This window comes from Grampus griseus, assembly GCF_964374135.1.
Source record: "Grampus griseus genome assembly, chromosome: 3".
Classification (NCBI taxonomy): domain Eukaryota; kingdom Metazoa; phylum Chordata; class Mammalia; order Artiodactyla; family Delphinidae; genus Grampus; species Grampus griseus.
Genome location: NC_139019.1, coordinates 111,153,089 through 111,180,253, shown reverse-complemented (window position 1 = coordinate 111,180,253; position 27,165 = coordinate 111,153,089). Strand labels below are relative to the sequence as shown.

General features: G+C 36.8%; 1 protein-coding gene across 6 annotated transcripts in view; it reads left to right on the top strand.

The window, feature by feature from the left end:
- The window catches only part of CDKL3 (cyclin dependent kinase like 3), an 83,525-nt gene that overhangs the window by 21,493 nt on the left and 34,867 nt on the right, over positions 1 to 27,165 (top strand). For all 6 annotated transcript variants that reach the window (XM_082650808.1, XM_082650809.1, XM_082650806.1 and 3 more), the window contains 8 exons: positions 7,908 to 8,020; positions 10,056 to 10,195; positions 15,316 to 15,404; positions 17,462 to 17,615; positions 17,722 to 18,038; positions 19,157 to 19,247; positions 20,669 to 20,831; positions 21,628 to 21,735. In XM_082650808.1, coding sequence (XP_082506934.1) covers positions 7,908 to 8,020; positions 10,056 to 10,195; positions 15,316 to 15,404; positions 17,462 to 17,615; positions 17,722 to 18,038; positions 19,157 to 19,247; positions 20,669 to 20,831; positions 21,628 to 21,707 — 1,147 coding nt within the window. In that variant the 3' untranslated portion in view covers positions 21,708 to 21,735. The remainder of the gene's footprint in view (positions 1 to 7,907; positions 8,021 to 10,055; positions 10,196 to 15,315; positions 15,405 to 17,461; positions 17,616 to 17,721; positions 18,039 to 19,156; positions 19,248 to 20,668; positions 20,832 to 21,627; positions 21,736 to 27,165) is intronic.

The window sequence follows — 27,165 nt, the reverse complement described above, 5'->3', positions numbered from 1 at the left end:
TCTAGGCACGCGGGCTTCAGTAGTTGTGGCATGTGGGCTCAGTAGTTGTGGCTTGCGGGCTCTAGAGCACAGGCTCAGTAGTTGTGGCACACAGGCTTAGTTGCTCCACGGCATGTGGGATGTTCCCAGACGAGGGCTCGAACCTGTGTCCCCTGCATTGGCAGGCAGATTCTTAACCACTGCACCACCAGGGAAGTCCATACATCTGCTTTATTTCTTTATTTGTGTCTCATGTCCTTTTTGTTCCTCTGTTCCCATTTTACTGCTTTCCTTTTTCATTAAGTGAATATCTTGTAATGTATCAATTCAATTTCTTTTTTTCTTTTTTTTTTTTTTTTTTTTGGCCACGCTGTGCAGCATGTGGGAATCTTAGCTCCCCAACCAGGGTTCGAACCTGTGCCCCCTGCATTGGAAGTATGGAGTCTTACCCACTGGACAGACAGGGAAGTCCCTCAATTCAATTTCTTTAATGATTTTTTTTTTACTATATGTTTTGGGGATTTGTTTAGTGGTGGCTCTGGTGTTTATTATGTGCACCTTAAATTATCATAATCAGCTTCAGATTTATATTAGTTTAATTCCAGTGATATATACATAGAAAACTTACTCCTATATAGCTTTATTCCCTTTTCTGTCTTTTTGTGGTATTTTTGCTGTGTATAATAATTTATTAATGTTACAAACCCCAAAATACCTTGTTGTAATTATTACTTTATAATCTATAGTAATTTCCTTAGCCAAAACAGTTTTGCTCTCTCTTACCTCCTTTTTGCTGTTATTGGCAAATAATGTTACACATACATTACATTTCTATATGTTATAGGCCCAACAATATACTCTATGCATAGTATTTTATACAATTGCTTTTAAAATAAATCAAGAGAATAAAAGAGGAAAATAGGAATTTATACTGTCTTTTTCTCTTCCGGTTTTATTGAGATGTAATCGACGTACAGCACTATATAAGTTTAAGGTATACAGCATAATGATTTGACTCACATACATCATGAAATGATTATCACAGTAAGTTTGGTAAACATCTATCATCTCACATAGAAACAAAATTAAGGAAGTAGAAACTAATTTTTCTGTGTGATGAGAATTCTTAAGATTTACTCTCTTACAACTTTTATATGTAACATACAGCAGTGTTAATTATATTTATCATTATCCCTTGTACTTATTTATCTTATATCTGGAAGTTTATACTTTTTGACTACCTTCATCCATTTTACCCTCCCCCCACATCCCCCTGCCTCTGCTGTAACCACAAATCTAATCTCGTTTTCTATGAGTTTGTTTGTTTCTAAAGTATTGGGTTGGCCAAAAAGTTCGTTCGGGTTTTTCCGTAACATCTTACAGAAAAACCCGAACGAACTTTTTGGCCAACCCAATGTAATTGACCTATAACCCTCTGTGATTTGATATTTCTATACATTTCAAATAATCACCATGATAAATTTAGTTATGATATGTCATCATACAAAAATATTACATAATTACTGACTATGTTCACCATACTGTATGTTTCATCCCTTTGGCGCATTTATTTTGTAACTGGAAGTTTGTACCTTCTAACTCCCCTCACCTAGTTCTCTTCCCCCACCCACTTCCCCTCTGGCAACCACATGTTTGTTCTCTATATCTATAATTCTGTTTCTGTTTTGCTATGTTTGTTCATTTGTCTTATTTTTTAAATTCCACATATAAGCGATATCATACAGTATTTGTCTTTCTCTGTCTGAATTATTTCACTTAGCATACCGTCTAGGTCCATCCATGTTGTCGCAAATGGCAAAATTTCATTCTTTTTTATGGTTAAGTAATGTACAGTCTTTTATAATGACATAAGTACCTTTACTTGGGCTCATTGTTTTTTGTGTGGACTTGAATTACTGTCTGGGGTCACTTGTTTTTAGCCTGAAAAACTTCCTTTAGTATTTCCTGTTACACAGGCGTGCTGGTAACAGATTCTCTTAATTTTTGTTTATCTGGGGAAGTCTTTATTTCACCTTCATTTTTAAAAGATAACTTTGCTGGATATAGGATTTTTAGTTAATAATTTTTTCTTCGAGCAGCTTGAATATGTTGTACCACTGCCTTCTGGCCTAGATTGTTTTTTTTTAATATTTATTTATTATTTATTTTTATTTATCTGTTTTGGCTGTGCTGGGTCTTAGTTGCAGCATGCGAGGTCTCCTTAGTTGCGGCATGTGGACCCTTGGTTATATCGTATAAACTCTTAGTTGCAGCATGCATGCAGGGTCTAGTTTCCCGACCAGGGATCGAACCCAGGCCCCCTGCACTGAGAGTGTGGAGTCTTACCCAGTGGACCACCAGGGAAGTCCCTGGCCTAGATTGTTTTTATTGGGAAGTCAACTGTTAATCTTAAGGAGATTCCTCTGTAAGTGATGAATTATTTTTCTCTTGCTGTTTTGAAGTTTTTCTCCACACTCACCCAGGACTTAGCCTCAGGAACAGGTAACTGGGGGAAATATGAGAAATACTGAAGTTTTCCTCTTGGGAATAAAGCCCTCTGACTGTGAGCTAGGGAAAAAGGAAGCCTGAAGTTCTTGGCTGGAACTGTGTAGGGTAGTGTCTTTGCCTTACTGAGCTAGAGTGGAGGAGGGAGAGAGTGGTCTTGATTCAAATACCACAGACTCATCTTTTTAAACAAATTTTCATAGATTTTCTCTTTTTTAAAATATTTAATTAATTAATTAGGTTGCGCCAGGTTTTAGTTGCGACACTTGGGTTCCTTAATTGCGGCTTGCCAGCTCCTTAGTTGGGCATGTGAACTCTTAGTTGCAGCATGCATGTGGGATCTAGTTCCCTGACCAGGGATTGAACCTGGGCCCCCTGCATTGGGAGCTTGGAGTCTTAACTACTGTGCCACCAGGGAAGTCCCTTCATAGATTTTCTTGAATAGATTTTTTTTCATTTGCTGTTTGCCCTTAGGACTATTTCTAGAGGTTTTAATTGTTGTGGGGTTTTTTTCATAATTTTCACCAGTTTCACTGGAGAGTAGGTCAGCAGATCTCCAAGTCCTTCCCCCACTGTTTGCCCTTAGGACTATTTCTAGAGGTTTTAATTATTGTGGGGTTTTTTTTCATAATTTTCAGCAGTTTCACTGGAGAGTAGGTCAGCAGATCTCCAAGTTCTTCCTCCATGTGATTCTTTTTAATCCTCCTCTTATTCCTGCATGTTATCCTAGGATTTATTCATACTTCAGATAATGGGGGAGCCCATTAAGATTAGCACTGCAGTGACAATCAACTATATGTATTTTGTCTCCTATTGCTCTTTGAAAGGCCTGCCTAGATAATTCTTTACAGTTCTGCAGATGATGCCTTACCTTACCAAACTGAACTGTGAAAGTTCAGAACAAGCTGTGTATTTGTGTAGGAGTGTTTTTAGTGCCTCTGTTAGAAGTGGAGGAGGTGAGTAAGAATTTCATACTGTAGGGAGAGTGCCTAAAAATAATTTACTTAAAACTTTGAAGGCAATAAGTTGGTCTTAATTTTAGTGTTTCTCACTAAAACTTATAAATTTCTATTAAGTTCTTTTCCTTTTTTCTTATTGGAGTATAACTACTTTACAATGTTGTGTTAGTTTCTGCTGTAAGTTCTTAAAACTTGTGAAGTAAGCAAGCTTTTAAGTTCCTATTATCCAGTTTTTGTTGTAATGTGGGCTTAACAAATTGTATACACCACAGTTAAGTCATTTGTTCCTTAAAATCATTATCTAGCAATACACACAGATACACATCTTCCTTTTAAACAGAAATAGGAACATACTATATATATTGTATAGAATCTTGCTTTTTTTCTCTCTTTTAATTTTTTAAATTAATATACTTTACTTTTTTAGAGCAGTTTTAGGTTTACAGAAAAATTGAACAGAAAGTACAGGGTTTCCCTATATGCCCTTTACCCCCACCCACACAGCACAGTTTCCCTATTATTAACATCTAACATTAGTTTGGTACATTTGTTAGAATTGATAAACCAATATTTATACATTATCATTAATTAAAGTCCATCATTTATATTAATATTCAGTCTTTGTATTGTGTTTCCTATGGGTCTTGACAAATGTATAATGCCATGTATCTACCATTATGGTATCATACAGAATAGTTTCACAGCCCCAGAAATCCTCTGTGCTCTACCATTTTATCTTTCCCTCCTTTTCCCTGGACCTCTGGCAACCACTGATCTTTTAAATCTCTCTATACACTTGCCTTTTCTGGACTGTCGTATAATTGGAGTCATACATTATGCAACCTTTTCAGACGGCTTCTTTCACTTAGCAATGTGTATTTAAGGTTCCTTCATATTTTTTATGGCTTGATAGCTCATTTCTTTGTAATCATTTAATATTCCATCGTATGTATGTCTGACAGTTTGTTTATCCATTCACCTGATGAAAGATATCTTACCTGCTTTCAAGTTTTGGCACTTATGGATAAAGCTGCTATGAGCATTCATCTGCAGGTTTTTTGTGGACATAAGTTTTTCAACTCATTCGGCTAAATACCAAGGAGTGCAATTTTTGCTGGATTGTATGGTAAGACTATGTTTGGCTTTGTTAGAAGCTGTCAAACTGTCTTCCAAAGTGGCTGTATCATTTTGCATTCTCAACAGCAATGAGTGAGAATTCTGTTGCTCCACATCCTTACCAGCATTTGGTATTGTCAGTGTTTTAGATTTTAGCCATTCTAATAGGTGTTTGGTGGTATCTATCTCACTGTTTTAATTTACAGTTCCCTGATGACATATGATGTTGAACATCTTTTCATATGCTTATTTGCCATGTGTGTATCTTCTTTGGTGAGGTGTCTGTTCAGATATTTTGCCCAATTTTTAATTTGATTGTTTTCTTTATTTATTTGGTTGCACAGGGTCTTAGTTGTGGCCAGTGGGCTCCTTAGTTGCAGATCAGCAGCTCCTTAGTTGCGGCTCAGCAGCTCCTTAATCGCAGCACGTGGGCTCCTTAGCTGTACCATGCAAACTCTTAGTTGCGGCATGCATGTGGGATCTAGTTCCCTGACCAAGGATCGAACCCGGGCCCCCTGCATTGGGAGTGTGGAGTCTTATTCACTGTGCCACCAGGGAAGTCCCTGATTGTTTTCTTATTATTGAGTTTTAAGAGTGCTTTGTATATTTTGGATGCAGCTCATTTATCAGTTATGGGTTTTGCAAATATTTTCTCCAACTGTGTGGCTTCTCTTTTCAGTCTCTTAACAGTGTCTTTCACAGAGCAAAAGTTTTAAATTTTAATGATGTACTTCTTAGCCATTTTTTCTTTTGTGGATTATGCTTTTAGTATTGTATCTAAAAACTCATCACCAAACACAAGGTCATCTAGATTTTCTCCTATATTATTGTCTAGAAGTTTATAGTTTTGCATATTACATTTAGGTCTATGATCCATTTTGAGTTAATTTTTGTGAAAAGTGCAAGCTCTATGTCTAGGTTCATTTCTTCTTGCATATGGATTTCTAGTTGTTCCAGTATCACTTATTAGAAGGACTTTCTTTCCTGAATTGCCTTTGCTCCTTTGTCAAAGATCAGTTGAGGGGCTTCCCTGGTGGCGCAGTGTTGAGAGTCCGCCTGCTGATGCAGGGGACATGGGTTCGCGCCCCGGTCCGGGAAGATCCCACATGCTGCGGAGCGGCTGGGCCCGTGAGCCATGGCCACTGAGCCTGAGCGTCCGGAGCCTGTGCTCCGCAACAGGAGAGGCCACAACAGTGAGAGGCCCGCGTACCGCAAAAAAAAAAAAAAAAAAGAAAAAAAGATCAGTTGAGTATATTTCTGTGAGTCTATTTCTGGGCACTGTATACTGTTTTCTTGATCTTTTTGTCTATTTTTTCACCAATATCACACTGTCTCACATACTGTAGCTTTATAGTACATTTTGAAGTCAGATAGTGTCTTTCTTCTGACTTTGTTCTTGTTCAACATCATGTTGGCTTTTCTGGTTCTATTGCCTTTCCATATAAACTTTAGAATCAATTTATTGATATCCAAATTGGATTTTTTAAAATGAATGTATTTATTTTTGGCTATGTTGGGTCTTCATTGCTGCGCGCAGGCTTTCTCTAGTTGCGGTGAGCGGGGGCTACTCTTCGTTGCAGTGCGTGGGCTTCTCACTGTGGTGGCTTCTCTTGTCGTGGAGCATGGGCTCCAGGCACGCAGGCTTCAGTAGTTGTGGCTTGCGTGCTGTAGAGCGCAGGCTCAGTAGTTGTGGTGCACGGGCTTAGTTGCTCCGCGGCATGTGGGATCTTCCCAGACCAGGGCTCGAACCCGTGTCCCCTGCATTGGCAGGTGGATTCTTAACCACTGCGCCACCAAGGAAGTCCTCTCCAAATTGGATTTTGATTGGGACTGCGTTGAATCTATAGATCAAGTTGGGAAGAACTGACATCTTGACAATATTGAGTTTTCGTATACATGAACATGGAATGTCTCTCCATTTATTATATTTAGATCTCCTCTGATTTCTTTAATGAATCTTGCTTTTTTTTACTTGAGAGCTTATTTCAGAGATCACTTTATATTAACACATGCAGATAGACCTACCTTATTCTTTTTAACAACTAATATTTCATTGTGTGGTTGTACAAAAACTTACATAGCTATTCCCGTATTGATGGATGTCTAGGTTGTTCCCAATCTTTCTACTACAAACAGTGCTGCAGTGAAATTCTCTTATAATTTATCTTTGTGCACATGTGTGAGTAGATCTTTGGATAAGTTCTTAAGAATAAAGGTGTTTAGTCAAAAGTATGTACATTTAAAATTTTAGTAGCTTTTGCCAATTTTCCTCCAAAGAAGTTGTTTAAATTTATACTCCCAGAGCAGTACATGTGAGTATTCATTTTCCATAGCCTCACCAACATAGCAGTTATCAAATTTTATAATTTTTGTCAGTTGGATCAGTGAAAAATAGATCTCCTTATAGTGTTTATTTATAATTTCTTCTGAATGTAAGTTTGGGCATCTTTTTATCTATTTAAAAAAATGATTAGGGACTTCCCTGGTGGCGCAGTGGTTGAGAATCTGCCTGCCAATGCAGGGGACACGGGTTCGAGCCCTGGTCTGGGAAGATCCCACATGCCATGGAGCAACTGGGCCCGTGAGCCACAATTACTGAGCCTGCACGTCTGGAGCCTGTGCTCCGCAACAACAGAGACCGCGATAGTGAGAGGCCCGTGCACCGCGATGAAGAGTGGCCCCCACTTGCCACAACTAGAGAAAGCCCTCGCACAGAAACGAAGATCCAACACAGCCATAAATAAATAAATTAATTAAATTAAAAAAAAAACTGATTATGTGGGGAAAAAAAGCTTGAATTATGGATGACTCACAATGCATTAAGATAAATAAAGTAAGTGGTAAAATATTTAAGATTTTTACTTTCTAAGTACAAGATGATTTTAGTATTCAGCTATTCTACGTCATAAACCATTTATCATAATGTCCTTATATAAGTATTTGAAACAGTTTTAGCATTATAATTAATTATTTTGGACTGCTACATGGCTTCTCATGCAACTTAAATATAAACTATTTAAGTTACTAATAAAACATGATAATATTTAATATATATCCTAAAGTTGCTATATGATATTGTAGTGAAAATTGATAAATGATACCACTTAACCATTCTGTTTTCTTTAGCCTTAAGTTTATTTTAAAAGTTCTTTTTTAGGGAATTCCCTGGTGATCCAGTGGTTAGGACTCTGTGCTTCCACTGCAGGGGGCATGGGTTCGATCCCTGGCTGGGGAACTAAGATCCTGCAAGCCCCACAGTGCAGCCAAAAAAAAAAAAAAAAAAGTTTTTTCAGAAAAGATGTTTCATATATTTTTCTATGAAAAGTGATTTATTGTTGTCTGTTTCAGACCTGTGGATATCTGGGCTTTGGGCTGTATGATCATTGAGATGGCCACTGGAAATCCCTATCTTCCTAGCAGCTCTGATTTGGATTTACTTCATAAAATTGTTTTAAAAGTAGGTAGGTATTACTGAAATATACTGTTAAATGCCTCAAATAAGTGTTTCCAGATCAATTCTGCTTGATTTTCAAATTTAGTGTTTTCTTTATAAGAACAGGGAAGCATATTTTTTTGATAGATGGGAGTAGATGAATGCTGTGGGCTGATAAAAAAGGTAGAAAATTCTCCTCCTTTTTTTTTTTCTTAATATAAATTTATTTATTTATTTATTTTTGGCTGCATTGGGTCTTTGTTGCTGCACGCAGGCTTTCCCTAGTTGTGGTGAGCGGGGCCTGCTCTTCATGGCGATGCTCGAGCTTCTCATTGCAGTGGCTTCTCTTGTTGTGGAGCATGGGCTCTAGATGCATGGGCTTCAGTAGTTGTGGTACACGGGCTCTAGAGCACAGGCTCAGTAGTTGTGGTACACTGGCTTAGTTGCTCCGTGGTGTGTGGGATCTTCCTGGACCAGGGATCGAACCCGTGTCCCCTGCATTGGCAGGCGGATTCTTAACCACTGCACCACCAGGGAAGTCCCTCTCCTCTGTTTTTGAAGATAATATTTTTCTTTGCCAGGATGCAAATAGCTATGCCATGTTTTGATGGTTGATACTAAGAAAAATAGTAAAATAGGAACCTACTTCAATTTGTCTGAAAGTTGTTTTAAAATTTTGGCTTCTCCAAATATTTGCTTCTTTCAGAGAGGACTTTTGAGTAATAGAGTTGATTTTGATGTTTTTTAAAAGTGCTTGGAGGACTTCCCTGTTGGCACAGTAGTTAAGAATCTGCCTGCCAATGCAGGGGACATGGGTTCGAGCCCTCATCTGGGACGATCCCACATGCCATAGAGCAACTAAGCCTGTGCACCACAACTACTGAGCCTGCGCTCTAGAGCCCACGAGCCACAACTACTGAGCCCTGACGCCACAACTACTGAAGCCCATGCAACCAGGGCCCGTGCTCCACAAGAGAAGCCACCGCAATGAGAAGCCCGTGCACCGCAACAAAGAGTAGCCCCCACTCGCCACAACTAGAGAAAGCCCACGTACAGCAATGAAGACCCAATACAGCCAAAACAAATAAATAAATAAATTTATAATAAATAAATAAATAAAGTGCTTGGAAATAGAAAACCAATTATTTACTGAGAAAACTTTTTTTAAACCACAGTAGATAAGCAGAGAGCTCATCTGCTTTGATTACCAAAACATTTTCATGATTAGCATTGCTCATGGAGTTTCAAGGATTTTATATGTATATACCTCTGAATGAGGAGCTTGAGGAGCCTTTTTTGTGGTGAGGAAGCTATACATAAACATGTAATTACAGGATCGTGAGAAAGGTACTGTTAACAACTATAAAAACCGTGAATCTGGGTAAATATTGATTAAAGATACAGTTCAGAGCCTTAAAGCATCATACTTTTTTCTGTCATCTTTAAAGTTCTGGTTATGAGATTAATGTTAGAAGGACCTCTAGAGACGGTGGGATCAATTTTGTTATTTTACAAATGAGGAAACCAAGGCACAGAAAAGGAAGATTTGCCCAAGGTCACAGAATTAGTTATAGCAGAGCTAGTGCTAGAATTTAGCTCTCTCCACTCCTATTTATAGTTCTTTCCATTCTACTACTACTCTATAGCCTTGTTTCTTCTTTGCAGAATTCCTATTTATATATAATTTTAGTATTTTAGCTGTTTTGAGTAAGGGTTTGCTGATGAACACTTGCTAGTTAAACCATTTATATACCCTTATAGAAATATGTAAAAGTTTGAATGTGCCTTTTCTAATGGCATTATATGTCTTGTATTTTGGGAAAAGAATATGCACATGTGGTTTTATATTTTCTACTGCCTATGTACTATCAATAGATTACTGGGGAAACTCACATTTTTTTATGCTGTATTCAGATAGTTTCTTGTTCAACTTTAAAAAATTAAAAGAACTTAACTGTTATTCTCCCTTTTTAGTAATTTAATGCAGACTACATAACAATTTATTATTTTGATTGTAGAATAATTTCCTGGTTTTCTTATGTATATATTTTTTCTCTTTTCAGGCAATTTGACACCTCACTTGCAGAATATCTTTTCCAAGAATCCCATTTTTGCTGGGGTGGTCCTTCCTCAAGTTCAACACCCCAAAAATGCAAGAAAAAAATACCCAAAGCTAAATGGATTGTTGGCAGATATTGTTCATGTATGTTAAGAGATTAAGGACTTATACTGGGAAATTTGCATAAATTATAATACAGTTTTAGGATATTACTTTAATGAGATTCCAAAAGGATTCATGAAGTAATGTTATCTGTTAAAAGTTACTATATTCCTCTGTCTTTATGTCTTAAGTTCAGAGAAATTAAAAGTCACAGGCTGTTAGAAATGAAAGGCCCCTGGGGTAATCCTGTCTATTATTTTTTGTTTATCCCAATTTTATTGATAATTAGGGATAAACTGGAAAATTTTAAGGACTTACCATGTTTATCAACACCTCTTAACAGCCAGTCTTCCTAGCAGTCTACCCAAGGGATTTGTTCCTTGTACAGTGGTATTCTAAGGTACGCACAAGGCGTTCGCAGCTGCAGTTTTAATGTTGTTTGAGGATACACCAGTACCAAAATTCAGGTTGAATCGGAGGAAGCAAAACATTATATAGCACTTTTAAATTAGTTTAAAATTTAAATTTTATTTTGAACTACATAATAAATATACCAGCATACTTAGTACAAAATTCAAAATGTGAGAGAGTTACTTGCTTCTATTTATTTTCTCTTTCCAGCCAATTTCCTTTCCCAGGGTCAACTAAGGTATCTTGTTTCCAATGTACAGCCCTTAAAAAAGTGGTTACCTAAATTTCAAAGCAAGTATAGTGTGATGTTTATAAGAAGGGGCTCTGGATTCACATGAACTTTGTTTAAAACTCAGCTCTGTCACTAATTAGCTCTGTAAACTTGAGCAAGTCAGTCTCCGTGCCTCAGTTTACTGGGCTGTAAAACAACATTAACAATATTTATTTTCTGGAGCTGGAGGATTAAATGAGGTAATGGTAGAAATATTCTCAGCACAGAGCCTTGAAGAAGCTATCAACAAATGTTGTTAATGTTAACTGTTGTTGCTGTTATTTAGATAAAATTAAACATATGACATGTAACATCTAAAGACTATTATCAAAGGAAGAAAGTTGTTTCTTTGGTACTTGGAAAGAACTAGAGTTTATTAAAGGATAAGACTTGTTTACTACATTTTCACTTCAGTTTCTTTCTTTTTTCATGTCATAGTTTTGATCATACAAAGAATACCTAATGATCATAAGAAAAACAGGAATACTTGATAAACAAAGAGGAGAAGTTAAGATTTTCCCAACCCCACAATCCAGGAAAAATTACTATTAACATTTTGGTTTATATACTTCTGGGCTTTTCCCAACCAACTACAAGCATAGAAGTTTATGCTTTTTAAAAGGTATCATACTTTACACACTGCTATGTAATCTGTTTATTTTCACTTAGCAGTATATTTTAAGCATACTACCATGTCAGTAAGTATGGAGCTACATCATAATTTTAGGGCTTACATAGTGTTTCATTGTATGACTGTACTATAGTTTATTTAACTGATCTTGCAATTTGGACATTTGTTTTCAGGTTTTTTCTCTCACTATTGGTAAAGTTGCTACAGTGAACATCTTTTTGTTTTTGTTTTTTTTTTTTGTTTTGTGGTACGCGGGCCTCTCACCACTGTGGCCTCTCCCGTTGCGGAGCACAGGCTCCGGACGCGCAGGCTCAGCGGCCATGGCTCACGGGCCCAGCTGCTCCGCGGCATGTGGGATCTTCCCAGACCGGGGCACGAACCCATGTCCCCTGCATCGGCAGGCAGACTCTCAACCACTGCGCCATCAGGGAAGCCCAGTAAACATCTTTTATATGTTTTTATGAACTTGTATTGTTGGGATAAATTCCTAGAAGTGTGACTAGTGGACCAAAGGGTTTACACTTTTTAGGACTTTTGATATATTTTGCTGTTTTTTTCTCCAGAAAGGTTTCATTAATTTATACTCAAGTAGCACTGGATATAAATCTCCATTCTCAATCTAACATTGATTATTATAATTTTTTTATTTTTAAATTTTATTTATTTATTTTTGGCAGCATTGGGTCTTCGTTGCTGTGTGCAGGCTTTTCTCTAGTTGTGGCAAGTGGGGCTACTCTTCATTGTTGTGCATGGGCTTCTCATTGTGGTGGCTTCTCTTGTTGAGGAGCACGGGCTCTAGGTGCGTGGGCTTCAGTAGTTGTGGTGCATGGGCTCAGTAGTTGTGGCTCTCGGGCTCTAGAGCACAGGCTCAGTAGTTGTGGCTCACAGGCTTAGTTGCTCCTCAGCATGTGGGATCTTCCTGGACCAGGGCTCGAACCTGTGTCCCCTGCATTGGCAGGCGGATTCTTAACCACTGCACCACTAAGGAAGTCCCAGAATATTATAATTTAAAAAATATTTGCCAACTTAATAAACTAGAAATAAAATACCTTTCTTAAAATTGCACTTAGGGCGTTACAGGAAAGTTGGATATTTTACTAATATTAATTGGTCATTTGTATTTCTTATTTTAAGAATCCTTAACCTATTTGTCATTTCAAGTATCTTTTTATATTGATTTGCAAAATAATAAACATATTAGTCTTTTGTTGTATATGTTGTAACTACTTTTTTTCAACTTGAATAATCTGATGATTTGGAATGCCACATTTATCGTAGACAAAATGCTTATACGTGCTTGGGTCTGTTTCTATTTTGTTGACTTCTCTCTTTATTCTAGTACAGATACAGTTTTGATTGATTAGTGTAACTTTAAAATACATCTTTTTGTTTTTTGGCTGCACCGCACGGCTTGTGGAATCTTAGTTCCCTGACCAGAGATTGAACCCAGGCTCTGGCAGTGAAAGCGCCTAGTCCTAACCACTGGACCACCAGGGAATTCCCTAAAATACATCTTAATACCTGGTGTAGAGCATGTATTTTTTTCCTAGATTTAAATTTTTTAAACAATTTTATTATGGTATAATTTCTGTACAGTAAACTATATGTACTTCAGATGTATAATTTGATGAGTTGATAGATGTATACACCTGTGAAACCACCACTACAACAAAGATACCTAACATTTGCATCACTCCCCAAAATGTTCTTGTGTCCTTTTGTAATCCATCTTTCCCTTCATTCCTATCCCCAGATAACCACTGATTTATTTGTAACTATAGTTTACATTTTCTAGAATAGTCTACAAATGGAATCAAACAGGATATACTTTTTTATGTCAGGCTTCTTTATCAGCATTGTAGTCTAGAGATTCAGTTCATGTTTTTGTGTGTATCAGTAGTTTGTTCCTTTTTATTGCTGAGTAGTATTACATTGTATGGATATATCACAATTTTTTATCTATTCTCCTGTTTTGGGTTGTTTCCTCTTTTTGGCTTTTACAAATAAAATTGCTATTAACATTCACTTATAAGTCTTTGTGTAGATGTGTATTTTTATTTTCAGGGGGAACTGCCAGTCTGTTTCTCAAAGTATGATATTTTACATTTTCCAAAGTAGGGCAAGTATTTAAATTTTGTGAATTATATTATTCACAGAAAGAATATCTATCTGCTTCTAATAAGCTATGACCTTTTAGCATTTTTCTTCCTAAGTTTTGTTGTTGGATAACTATTATGTTCTAATATAAGCACGTATTTTTAGCTAGTTGCAGTCTTAAGGATCTGAATATTCCCACATCATAAAGATAATGGACTCAGTTTTACTTTGTGAGTCAACTTTTTTTAAATTGTGGTAAAAAACACATAACATATAATCTATCCTCTTACCAAATTTTAATATGTACAGTACAGTGTTGTTAACTGTATTCACATTGTTGTATAGCAGATCTCTACGACTTTTTCTGTGAATCAATTTAAACGTACACCTTTTGAAATAAACAAAAGTGTAATAAATTGTATGCAGTTACTTTGGATATTCTGGACTTTAACTATCTTTTATATTTATGAGATCTTAGACAAATTACTTGTCCTCTCTGGGCCTTAGTCTTCTCATCTGTACAGTGAGGATAGTAATACTACCCACCTTGTAGGATTGTTGTTGGGATCAAGTAATAGGAAGAGGCTAGATAGAGTGTTGTATGGCACATAGTAAGCATAAATAAAAGTTAACTATTAGTAGTATGTTTTGCCGCTTTTTAGAGGAAGAATGAATATTATAAGGTAAATAGCTTTTATTCAAATTCTGTCTTTAATATTTTGATTAAAGAAATGTGTTCTATTTATAATTATTTAATTATATATAGGTTCATTATGTGCATCTTATTATCCAAAACTCTTTTTTTTAATAATTTAAATTTTTATATTTATTTTATGTATTTTTAAAGGCTGCATTGGGTCTTCGTTGCTGTGCGTGGGCCCTCTCTAGTTGCGGCGAGCGGGGGCCACTCCTCGCTGTGGTGCGCGGGCCTCTCACCGTGGTCGCCTCTCCTGCTGCAGAGCACAGGGTCTAGGTGCGCGGGCTTCAGTAGCTGTGGCATGCGGGCTTCAGTAGCTGTGGCACGCGGGCTTCAGTAGCTGTGGCACGTGGATTCAGTTGCTCCGCAGCATGTGTGATATTCCTGGACCAGGTCTCGAACCCGCATCCCCTGCATTGGCAGGCAGACTGTTAACCACTGCGCCACCAGGGAAGCCCCTTATCCAAAACTCTTACTTCCATTGTCTCTTTTTGTTTTGTGGGGGTTTTTTTGGTTCTCTATTCAGTTGAAGTCCTCCCAAGTTAGGGAAACAGAAAAGAGCTGTTCTGATACTGCGTTATTGAAAGATTTGGGGGCTTGGATATTTGTGAAACTGTTTTATGCCGTAGAAAGAGCACTGGATTAGTAATCAGACAATATGAATTAAAATTCTAGTTTGGCAAATCACTAATCATGCTTCTAGTTCTGTAAAATGGAAATGATAATCCATGAACTTTCCACCTTACAGGGCTGATAAGAGGATCAAAATGAGCTAATTAATTCCTGCTAATTCCAGCAGAAATAGACCGACTTCTGTTTTGGCTAGAATCACAGACCATTTAACCTGTAATAATGCCTTACAAGTACAAATTTCTTAGGGAAATAAGTCGTCAGAACTCACTGTCAGAAATTCCTGAGGTCTAATTCCATCTTTTCAAGAACTATTTTAGCTCTGGGTAATTAATTACACCTACATTTGTGAAATAAATTTAACATTTACCTTTAGGAGCCCTGTTAAGAGTTTGTTTAACATAGAATCTTTTTTCATTTTCTAGGCTTGTTTACAAATTGATCCTGCTGAGCGGATATCATCTACTGATCTTTTGCATCATGAGTATTTTACTAGAGATGGATTTATTGAAAAGTAAGCATTTTGAGTGAGTGTGGACTTTTTCGTGTTTTATATTAGGATGTTTTGCTAGCATGAAAATTGCTATGTAGGTTAATGTTACACAACAGAAGAATTCAATTTATCAAAAGCTTACTGAGTTTCTGTATTGACTAAGTATATGGTAGACTTACAGATGTCATGGTGAAAATTCTAATAATAAAAAAAAGTGTACATAACATTCATTACACAGTTACTATGTCCTAGGCAGTGTGCTAAGCTCTTCACATGCATTTTCAATTCTCATTATAGGCCAGAGATAACATTAAATAAACAATAAATACTTTCTAGCTTTGTTTCCATTTAGACCTCTGACTCAGAATAGTCCAGTTTTTCCTCTCTGATAGCATCTCTGATCTATATATTACAATTAGCATTCATTCCCCAGATGATTTTTTTTCTCTGCTTTACTTATTCTCTGTTGCAGTTCCTGTTGTTTTATTCTCCCCACCAAACTGGAAGTTCCTTGAAGACAGGGACCATGCCTCTTAAAGCCTGTCTCTGTCTCACATTGTATCTAAAATATATAATGACAATGTAGACTCATAAGTCAGCCATGCTTCTTAAAAAAACACACCATTTTCTATTTGGGCTTTGAAAGAAACAGGAAAGGTTTCTCATTAATTGCAAAATCATTCAGTTTGCCTTTGCATATGAGGTCACAAACATGAATATTAATTAAAAATGTGATGGAGTTAAGATCAGGCATAGAAAAGACTAGGACCTCCATTGAAGATAGACCAAAATAGAAAAAGGCAAAGAAAAGGGAATCTTTGAGAGTAACTAGAACTTCAGGCATTTCAGGAATTTTAATCTAAAAAAATGAGAAGATATATTAAAAGTGCCATTGAGGGCTTCCCTGGTGGCGCAGTGGTTGAGAGTCCGCCTGCCGATGCAGGGGACGCGGGTTCGTGCCCCAGTCCGGGAAGATCCCACATGCCGTGGAGCGGCTGGGCCCGTGAGCCATGGCCACTGAGCCTGCGCGTCCGGAGCCTGTGCTCCGCAACGGGAGAGGCCACAACAGTGAGAGGCCCGCATACCGCAAAAAAAAAAAAAAAAAAGTGCCATTGATAAGAAGTGTCAGTTACTGAATAAAAAAATTGTTTCCTATCAATTCTACATAGACTGATTTCTCTTGGGTATTTAGATATTAGGATTTTACTATTATGGGGTGAAAGTTCTTGAGTTCCAATAATAGGAGCCTCAGAAAATGTTTGGGGGAAGACCTTTTAATTGGATAAGAGGCCTCTTTTTTTCATGGACCTTCTGCAATGCAAGGAAGTTTTAACAGAAATGTGCATTTTCTTATTCAGCCAAACTAATGATACTGGTTATTTTCTTCATCTCCTCACACTACCCTTTACTATAATTCTAGGGAAGAATTCATTCATGGTAGAATTCATTCAGTCCCAAACTGATGGCAGTAGCTGCTTCAAGGAGGGAAACTGTGCAACTCCGGGAGAGGGGTGGAAAGGAGACTTTTCGGTATAACCTTTTGAGTTTTGAGCCATGTGAATGGATTTTCTATTAAAAAATAAATAACTTTAAAAAAGCCTAACTAAAACCAAAACAATCTCCCTTCAATGTTGATGTATTCTATTACATTTTGTTCTGAAAATATTTGTCTAGAGTAAGATTTTAGAAACTGGTTCATCTTTTAAGTCCTGTTACTTTGAAGAACCACAAAAGGGACAAAGTGGCCTGAGTCTTCCTTGAAAATAATAGTATATTTATCAAAATTAAAAACGATGCTTTTATTAAGTAAACATTGCATCACAAAAGGAATCTAATTCATATAAGTCTATCTTGTAAAATTTTATTAATAGTAGATTACCGCGGAAAAATTTTAGAAAGATGTATCTTTACCAGGACACAATTTGTATTAGGTAAATATTGTGCCATCTCTTGGCATGCATTACTGATAACTTATTTATGCTGTAGCTCAAATGCAAATTAATTGATTAGAAAGTCTTTTAAAGATAAAATACTCTATCAACATAAATAAAAGTATTTGATATTGCTTGTTTTATCAGATTCATACCGGAACTGAGAGCTAAATTGCTACAAGAAGGAAAAGTCAATTCATTCATAAAGCCAAAAGAGAATTCTAAAGAAAATGAATTTATGAAAGATGATAGAAAAACAGTTTATACCAATACACTGCTAAGTACTTCAGTTTTGGGAAAGGTAAAAATTGGTCTTCTTTTTAGCCAGTATAACTATTTTATAGTTAGTACTCTAATGATAAAAATAACTGTTCTCCTGACTCAGATTTTGGATGTATTTTTTCTAGGAAATGGAAAAAAAGAAAAAGCCCAAGGAGATCAAAGTCAGAGTTATTAAAGTTAAAGGAGGAAAAGGAGATATCTTAGAACCAAAAAAGATAGAGTGTGAAGGTGGACATTTTCAACAGGATGCAGTTGAAATTGCTCATACTGTGTCTCAAGATATAAAACCTGTAATCAGTGGACCACCAAACCCTGTCAATCCCAGCACTAACTCTATGGGCATGAAAGACGATCCACATGCTGGAAGTAGTATGGTGATGCCACCTATCAATCTAAGTAGCAGGAATTTGATGGCTTCAAATCTCTTCCACTACAATTCAAGGTGAGTTTTAACAGAAAAGAAACAGAAGGTAATGGACCTCAGTAATACAGTGTTTTTATATAATGGTATTTCAAAGAATCAACTTCGTAGTGTCTATATATAAACTGAATTTGAAGGTATATTGAAATTATAATCATATAATGGACCATTACTAAGTGATTCGTATGAATGCTACAGAAGAAATTAACTTTTCTTGGCTCTCTAGGTGTTTAGTTTTTCACTAATGCTGTTTGGAAAAACCTCATTAAAAAAAAAAAGTCTCTCAGAAAAATTACTTCCCATTTGAAGAGAAAAATGTAGTGTGACCTCAGTTTTGGTATTGATGTGCCTTTGAATAATAAAGTAAGCTTTATATTCGTATCATAGCAAATTGTCTAAATGGAGAAAAGATAGTTGAAAATAATCGTGTGTAGTCAAGTAGCTTTTCAAGGTCAAATTTTGGGATAAAAACAGCATATTGGACCGATTTTAGATTTAACTACTAATACAGATTGAGAGACTGGTACCATAAGTCTGGTTAATCAAGGGCAGTGTAATGGATGACGAGGGTCTGCCTAGCAAGGCATCAGGGCCCATTCTAAATTTAGGGAAATTACTGTGGCTCTAGTTGGGGAAGCAGGCTTAGTTCAGTTATCCTAAGCCAATCCTAACAGACTGATTTGGGCTATAAGTTGTGAAGCTTAGTGGTCTGCAGAGGTGGCAAGTGGACATGTCTGTACAACAGAATATAGACAGCAGGCATCCAATCGTTCTTGAGGTGACTCCTAAACCATGGTTGCAATAACCATAGTTACAAACTAGCCTTGGTCAGAGAGCTCGGAAGGTCATGAACCCAGTAGTTAAGAGATCCAGGTTCAGAACAGACAGAAGGGACCAAGTAGGCCAGCTGGAGTAACCTGACAACATGGTTGTCACCACTGATGTTAGCCATGTGTGAGTTGTTCTCTGCACTGTTTTCACCTCTTTACTTAGAGCAATTGGTACTTAAGGACTAACAGTTGCATTTTCGCACTTATTGTTCAAATAGTAGACTACCATGGTATAACATCATTATTGAAGCTAAAACAGAAGCACTTCTGGGAAGTTCTAATAACTTCTCATTCTTTTTTAAATAATAGGTTAACTGAAAGAGCAAAAAAGAGACGTACTTCTTCACAATCTATTGGACAAGTTATATTTAATAGGCATGAGGATACAGGTCCCACTCAAGTAAGGCAAGAAGCTCGTCATTAAAATATGGCCTCTTTCAACTTATCCCCCCACCTTCTGTCATTTTCTCTATGTTTGGGGCTCTAACATTTTTTTTAACGTGCTTTTAGTTTCCTTTTTTTTTTTTCCTGAAGTGAAAATAGGTCATCATTTCCTTAGTGCTTTCACAATTTTAATTTCTTATAACTTGATTTGTGTATTTAATGTGTGACTTGGGAAAAGAAGTTAAGATTTTCACCTTTAAAAGTCACAAGACTGAGTCGGAATCCGAAAGTCACAAGACTGGACTTCCCTGGTGGTCCAGTTGTTAAGACTCCACTCTCCCAGTGCAGGGGCCCGGTTCGATCCCTGGCTAGGGAACTAGATCCTGCATGCCGCAACTGAAAAAAAAAAAAAAAAGATCCCGCATGCTTCAATGAAGACCCGGCACAGCCAAATAAATAAATAAATATTAAAAAAAAAGTCACGAGACTTTTTGGTTTTTCACTTCCAAGAAATGATTTTAATATCTTACTTTTTAGATTAAGAGCAATTACCAAATAGTTACATCTTTTCACAAGAAAACATAATCAATGTAGTTCATTTCCTCATTTTTCACATAGGAAAATAGTTCAATTAAAAATTGAAGCACACAGGCTTCCCTGGTGGCGCAGTGGTTGAGAGTCCGCCTGCCGATGCAGGGGACACAGGTTCGTGCCCTGGTCCGGGAAGATCCCACATGCCGCGGAGCGGCTGGGTCCGTGAGCCATGGCCGCTGAGCCTGCGCGTCTGGAGCCCGAGCTCTGCAACGGGAGAGGCCGCAACAGTGTTATTTATAATAATAAAACATTGAAAACAACACAGATCCATCCAAGAGCAAGTGACTGGTTAAGTACGTTAAAGTACATCCACACAGTGGGATACTATGCATTACATTGTGGAAGAGTGTTCATTAACCTAGGAAAGTTTCTATCATCTGTTGTCAAGTGAGCAAAAACAGGTAACACAAAAGTTTTTCTAGAATGCTGAGTTCACAAGTAATTTTTTCCTTTGGGTTTTCCCAGTGTCCAGAGCACATCATTTTGTAAATAGAAAAATAAGTTATTAATAAAACGAACTGAAGCAATTTGTCCAAAGTCAAAATGCAATGAATAGGATCAAAAATTAAAAGTTGAGACTGTGGTTCTCGTGGTCAAGACTATTCTTAGCATATTGAATATGCTAGAAAAAGTTTACTTTATAAAATTTTTATTGGAGTTTGATCTGTTTATATGTTTGATGGTATTCTCTTCTACTTCTTACTTATTAAAATAACCTTGCAAAGATAGTTATTTGTATGCCTATCTTATACCATCCAAATGGCTGGCATTTGTAGGCTTGTCATTCAATAAGTAGTTACATACCTTTCTTCAAATTAACGCTTGTTTATTTGGTTTTTTTAGAGCCAAATGGAGAAGGGTGTGTTTAATGAGCGAACAGGTCAAAGTGACCAAATGGCAAATGGAAACAAAAGGAAGCTGAATTTTTCCAGAACTAACAGGAAAGAATTCCATTTCCCAGAATTGCCTTTCACAATACAATCAAAGGGGATGAAAGGAATGGAAGGTACACATTTGTTGCATAGCTTTGGAAATCTACAGACTTAATCTTTTACAAGACCTTTTTTGGTAATATAACTTAGATGTTATAATGTGATTTAGGTAGAAAGGAGTATATTGCTATGTAAAATATTTTCAGCTGATGAAAAATTTTTTCCCATAGTGAAATAATGGGTAAGACTTAAAGGAGATAACTTTAAAACAGTGTTAAGAAAACTTTAAAAAGTAAAATTTTCATTAGCTCAATTTTGTTGGAATGTTAGAACAGTATTTGAGGAAGGTGTTTTTGGTTTAGTATATGACCTAGGGTAAATCAGTTTCCTCTGTTTCTCTGTGATAACTTGCGCATATAATAGGAGGAATGATATGTGTGCTTCAGGCATCCAAGGATTTAGTAGATTAAGATTTATAACATGTACTGAGCTCATAAAATGAAACTCATTTTTTTCAGTGTTATTATTATGTTTCTTTGAAGAACAGTGACACCTTGTGAAAAGATAATATAAGAGCAAGAAAATAGTACTTGCATAGCTCAAGAATTATCTGATCCACTTAACAGTTATACTCAGAATTTTATAAATAAATGTCCTCTTTATTTAGAGGACAGACTGGTAGACTGTTAGTAAAATTATATAGCAAATCATTTATGTTTGGCACATAATACCATTACAACTCATGATTTGTTCAGTTCCTTTATAATAAACTCAGAAACTGACTTTAGTGTATATCAGAATTTCCATTTAAAACTCTTGAAAAGTAAAGTAAAATTTCAAGGTAGGAGTAAAAAGTTCTCATTGTTGTAGATATTTTTGCAAAAGTTAAACAGATAAAAGTGATGAAGAGGAAATCAAAGAAAACAGATTCATCTAAAATACCAACTTAATGCAGATCAATATCAAGAAAAACAAGAGGTAAGACTTTTTTATTTATAGCTTTTACTAAGTAATGCTGTTTAGAACCCTTGACTTATTATATAATTTTAGTTACTACTGTTGGAAAGTCAGATAAAAATTCATAATTCTGTAATCTTTGACCTCTAGAAACAGAACTAAAATTTCCTAGAATAACCAATTACAAAAGATTTTTAGAAGTTATTTTTTGAGGGTAGTAAATATGAACTCTCATTTGAATGTTGAGTGATTGAGTATATGGTACCCAGGGAAAATAGTATGTGTGTTATGTATACTACCTGGTGGTGGGTAAACCATGCCAGAGGAAAGGAATAATGGTATAAACATAGGATTATACTGGCCACAAGAACATATGTATTTTGTCTTTAGCCTTTTTCTTCCTGTTTTTTTTGTATAATTTACTCCCCCATCTCTGCTCTCCACCTCCTGTCCTATTTTCAAAGATTTGCTCTCAGCTATCAGATAATCTTGAATTTTATTTGGGAATCTTGAAGCCATCAACATCTAAATGAATACTCTTTAAAGGTACTCTTTTAAGGGAAAGGGATTATGCTGAGCACCCACTGAATTAAATTATATTGACAGTCTTCTATCCTGTACACCTGTGAGGTCATTAACTTTGTTATCTCAGTTTCTTATTTTCTAAATAAAATTGACTACATTTTTATTCATGATAAAATTAGTACATACTTCCTAAGGAAATCTGAAGAAATTAGAAGATAGAAACTTTGATCTGAAATTATGTAAGGATGTATTTTAACTAAGTCTATTGAATCTCTACAACATTCAGGTAAGAGTTATCAGACACTGTTAGATATATTTTCACAGTGACATTTATGCCTTATTCCTGGCCTAGAACTTGTTAACAAGTCCACAGTCAACTTTGCAGAAAAGAAATATTTTCTAGGTAGAACAAGAAAGGCATTAATGGTCATCTTTTAGTTTGTTATAAAAAGTAATAAGGTGGCTTTAAACTTTTAAACCTGGGTCACAGCATGTTGAACAGCACACCATTTGCAGATTTTTTGAATGATTGGGTGAGTTAGGGCTCTTGAGTTTGGGCAGACTAGTAATGTGCTACATGTGTTTATCCTACTGTCCTATGAGAGCCCCCAGAACTAAAATTACATTTTAATGCAGGAAGAAAGGAACTCTTAAGACAGTTCTGTCATTTTAAAAATACAAAAGTAAGTAGGAAAGGAAAACCCCTTTTTGTACATATGGTGTAGAACTCCTGAAAAGACGCTCTTTTTAAGAGTAACGTTGAGGGCTTCCCTGGTGGCGCAGTGGTTGAGAGTCCGCCTGCCGATGCAGGGGATATGGGTTTGTGCCCCGGTCCGGGAAGATCCCACATGCCGCGGAGCGGTTGGGCCCGTGAGCCATGGCCGCTGAGCCTGCGCGTCCAGAGCCTGTGCTCCGCAACGGGAGAGGCCACAGCAGTGAGAGGCCCGCGTACTGAAAAAAAAAAAAAAAAAAAAGTAACATTGAAACAGTTGTAGGTGTTAGAAATATCCAGAAGTCGTCAATGATGGTTGTAGTTTATTTGTAGTAATCATTCAAATGCAGTTCTGACAAGCTACTGAAATTGCATATGACTGGTTCAAATGCTTTTAATAAATTAATGTGAGAATTAAGAAAATTTCCTAAATTTCGAGTTGGTAGTTTGCTAATTTAGAGCATGAGAGAATATGACATGTTTTAAAAAACTAAGATAGGGAATGGCAACTTATTTGTTCTATTCATTGATTTCTTTTTGAATTACCAAATCACATCCAGGCACTTCCCAGTTAATAGTATATACATGAATTGAATAGACTCTGTGACCTAGAGAGAAATTCTAATTACTGCTGATGAGTGAGTTAGGCAAGAGAGAAGAGTCCATAGAAAAGCCACCTTCAATTTTGTCTCATGGTGATAATAAGGAATACTTTGCTAAATAGTCTTCCTGTACCTTATAAAATAACCCCCAGGTGCAAATTACAAGTACTTATCTGTGGCTGTATTTCCTTAGCCAAAGACTCACCATTTCCTCAGTTAAGGTCCTGTTTCTATTTACTGTTTAGAATACAGGAAATGCACAAACTGAAAGGAAGAAGAACCTGCCAGATGTAGAGTAGAAAATGCAGCAGCTGAAAATTCAGGGAACCCCAGAATCACTATATGGTTAAAAAAAATCCTTTTTATTAATATTACATACACAAAAATGCTGACTAGAGAATTCTACAGATATATCGTAAATCCTGTGTAGTTATGTGTATACTCACCTAAATTTGTTTTAAAATTTATTAATCTGTAAATTATTCATGTTTTCTTAATTTGAACATTAATTTATAAAAACTTCCTGACTGGTACATCCTAATACAACTACAGCTTACGTTAAGTCATATAATTTTATTTGATGACCTGTTATCTCAGTCATGTTTGATCAGTGGTCATTCTTAGCTTTGGTTCAGAACTTTATAATTATAGATGGAAGAGTTTCTAAATGTGTAATAAAGTGAGATCCCAATGTCTGGGAGCACCAAACATTTCTGAGCAAACAAATACACTTGATAAGCATGAAATGTGGGTTTGGTTTCACACTGGATGTTCTGGAGCAGTATTTAAACATCATGAAGGTTGTTTAAAAGGATGGAAATTGAGCAAAGCATTGAAGCAAATCTTTTGGCTTGACCAGCATGTTTATCATTTAATAGTTTATATAGAATATATTGTTACATATAATTTAACATTAATACAGGCGAGGTTTTGGCAACATGTATTTACATTCTTATCCCACTTTTTGGCTTGGTTTCTAATTTTAGGGTGGAGATGGCCATTGTAAGGGGAAGAATTTGAAGAGGAACAGATTTTTTTTTTTTTTGGTAGTGTCTTTTCTTTTAAATCTTAAAAATACAAATTGGCAAGTCTCCTCCAGTCTGGGGTCTGGGAGGGCCCCTCCCACCTGCCTCTCCTGATCCCATCCCCCACCCCCCCACTTCCCCCTTCCCTCCTATGCCCCCAGGACCAATGCGGCGTGGGGGGGGGCGCAGGGAGGGCTAAGGGCGGGTCTTGGAGGGCAGGGGACCCTCTCAGCAGGCTCCCTGGGCCCAAGTGGGTGGGGCAATCGCCCTCCGCTCCTCTCCTGTTCTTCCTGGAGAGTCTCTCCCATCTGCCTCTCCTGATCTCCCCAGCCTCAGGGATGCTGAACTTGTGTGGCCTCCACTTCTCCTCCCCCCTTGGTCCCCCTACATCCTACCGGTTCACTCTGGGCTTCCTCCCATCTTCTTGGGGGTCAGAGTCCCCTACCAGCGGCCAGCAGGAGCCCTAGTTGTGGGGAGACACTAACTCTGTGTCTTCCCACACTGCCATCTTGACTCTTCCCCCTGCCTGAGTATTCTTAATAAAACATAAATCAGATGATGTCATTGCTCTGCTCAAAACCCCCCATGCTTCCCACTTCACACAAAGGAAAAGCGCAGACATTACAATAACCTCCACGACCCTACACAGTATGCCTCTACCCTCTCTTTGACGCTATTTGCTACTTCTCTTCTCTATTGCTCATTCTGTTCCCGGCCCACTGGCCTCCTTGCTGTTCCTGACTATGCTTCTGCCTCAGAACCTTTGTTTTTACTGTTTCCTCTGCTGAGAAATATCTTTCCTCAGGTCACTGCATGGTTCCCTCCTTTACCTTCTTCTGTTGTTCAGGACAACCTCCTTTTACTCGTATATGAAGCTTTCTCTACCATGTTACTTAAAATGACAACTTTCCCCATTCCCATTTCTGTTTCCTGTTTTACTTCTTCATATAGCATTTCTCTATCTGACAAGCTTTATTTATTAATGGTGTCCCTCCAATAAACTGTGAACTACATGAGGGCAGGGAATTTAGTGTTTTGTTTGTTGCGGTATTCCCCAGCATAGAATAGTGCCTAGCATATATTGACACTCAATAGCATTTTCTTTGTGAATGAATGAATGAATTTATTAAGCACCTACATAGTAATCACTTGAAAAAAACCAAAGAATAAAATATGAAGTAATTTTATTGGTGTGGTAGAATGTGCTTCCTATAGCATGCTAATATTCATTGTTCAAGTAGCTGAACAAGGAATGAATAGCAGTCATTCAGCACGGAGTTTAAAGGTGAAGTAGACAAGGTGAACTTACAGTTTGTTAGTGTTTTAATGGAGGAATTGAAACTTAGTTACATTTATAGGTAAAACTGAAAGATGCTTTTTAGAAACAGAATTCAGAGGAATCTCAGATAAGTTAGAAAAATTGTATCTCAAAATTTATAAAGAGACAAGGAAATTCAGGTAAGACAAGTGAAAGGGTAAAAAAAAATAATGCTCTACTAAGTGAGTTACAGTATCTGGGTCAGAATTTTAGATTATCCACCGTAAGTCACCACATTTCTGTTTCTTTAGTGACTGCGTGTCAGGAGACCAGGCAAGTCCTAAATTAGTACCCTTAGTACTTGTCATAGAGTGAGAAATTATATGAGTATTGTCTCAGTGTTATGAAGGTCTCTCAGTTAACTCTCTTGGCTTAGAATAAGTGAAGTAATTTGCTTGCTTAATTGTATAGTATCGAAAGAATAAACGAAATATATAACTCAAAGAGGTAAATAAAATGAAGTTTGCTTCCGATTGACTTTCAGACTAACTTTGGGTTAAGGTGCTTGCTCTTCACAATTGGCTTTTCATTTAATGGATAACAGTATAGAGATTCCAGCTATCCAGGGGCTATTACATGGTCTCTGTGGCCCTCTTGCCAAAGAGTAAAGGTGATTCTGAAGTTCTCTTTGAAGTCACTTAGTCCTAATCTCCTCCAGAGGGAGCTCAATGTCCAGCATTTTCAGGACCTGGAGCTAGTGTCAGCTCTGATCTAACAGGACTAGCCATTCAGTTCCCTGTTGGACTGAACTAGTGTATGAAGATGGGATCCTAATGAGGCAGTGCTTTTTGCTCTAAATCAGTGGTTTTTACTCCCTGAGATGAGAAATGTAATAAAAATGCATGCTAGGATTTGGGTTTCCTCAGGTGAATGACTCCAAAGTCTTAGGACCTTTCAAACCAAGCCCTAGATTATTTACATAAATTTCAGGCAGCATCTCTTGGGCATCTCTGAGTAATTTCTTTGTGGCTACTAATTATTACATTGAACAGTATTATTAAAATGTTTAAAGCATCTGCTGCCTCATGAAAAACCTTAAAAACCAGATTTATAATGGAATAATCTGCTATCAATAGACTTCCCTGGATTGTTGTTTGATAGATTTGAGTTTAGAAAATTGGTTCCTTTTAATTGCTGTCCTTTAAACAGAATATCTAGTGGTATCAGAATATTTATTGAAACTATACCTATAAATTTCTGGGGCTTTTTTCTTTTTAAAAATATTTGTTGAATGAACATTCAATTTTTATTAAAAGCATTGTGGTATGG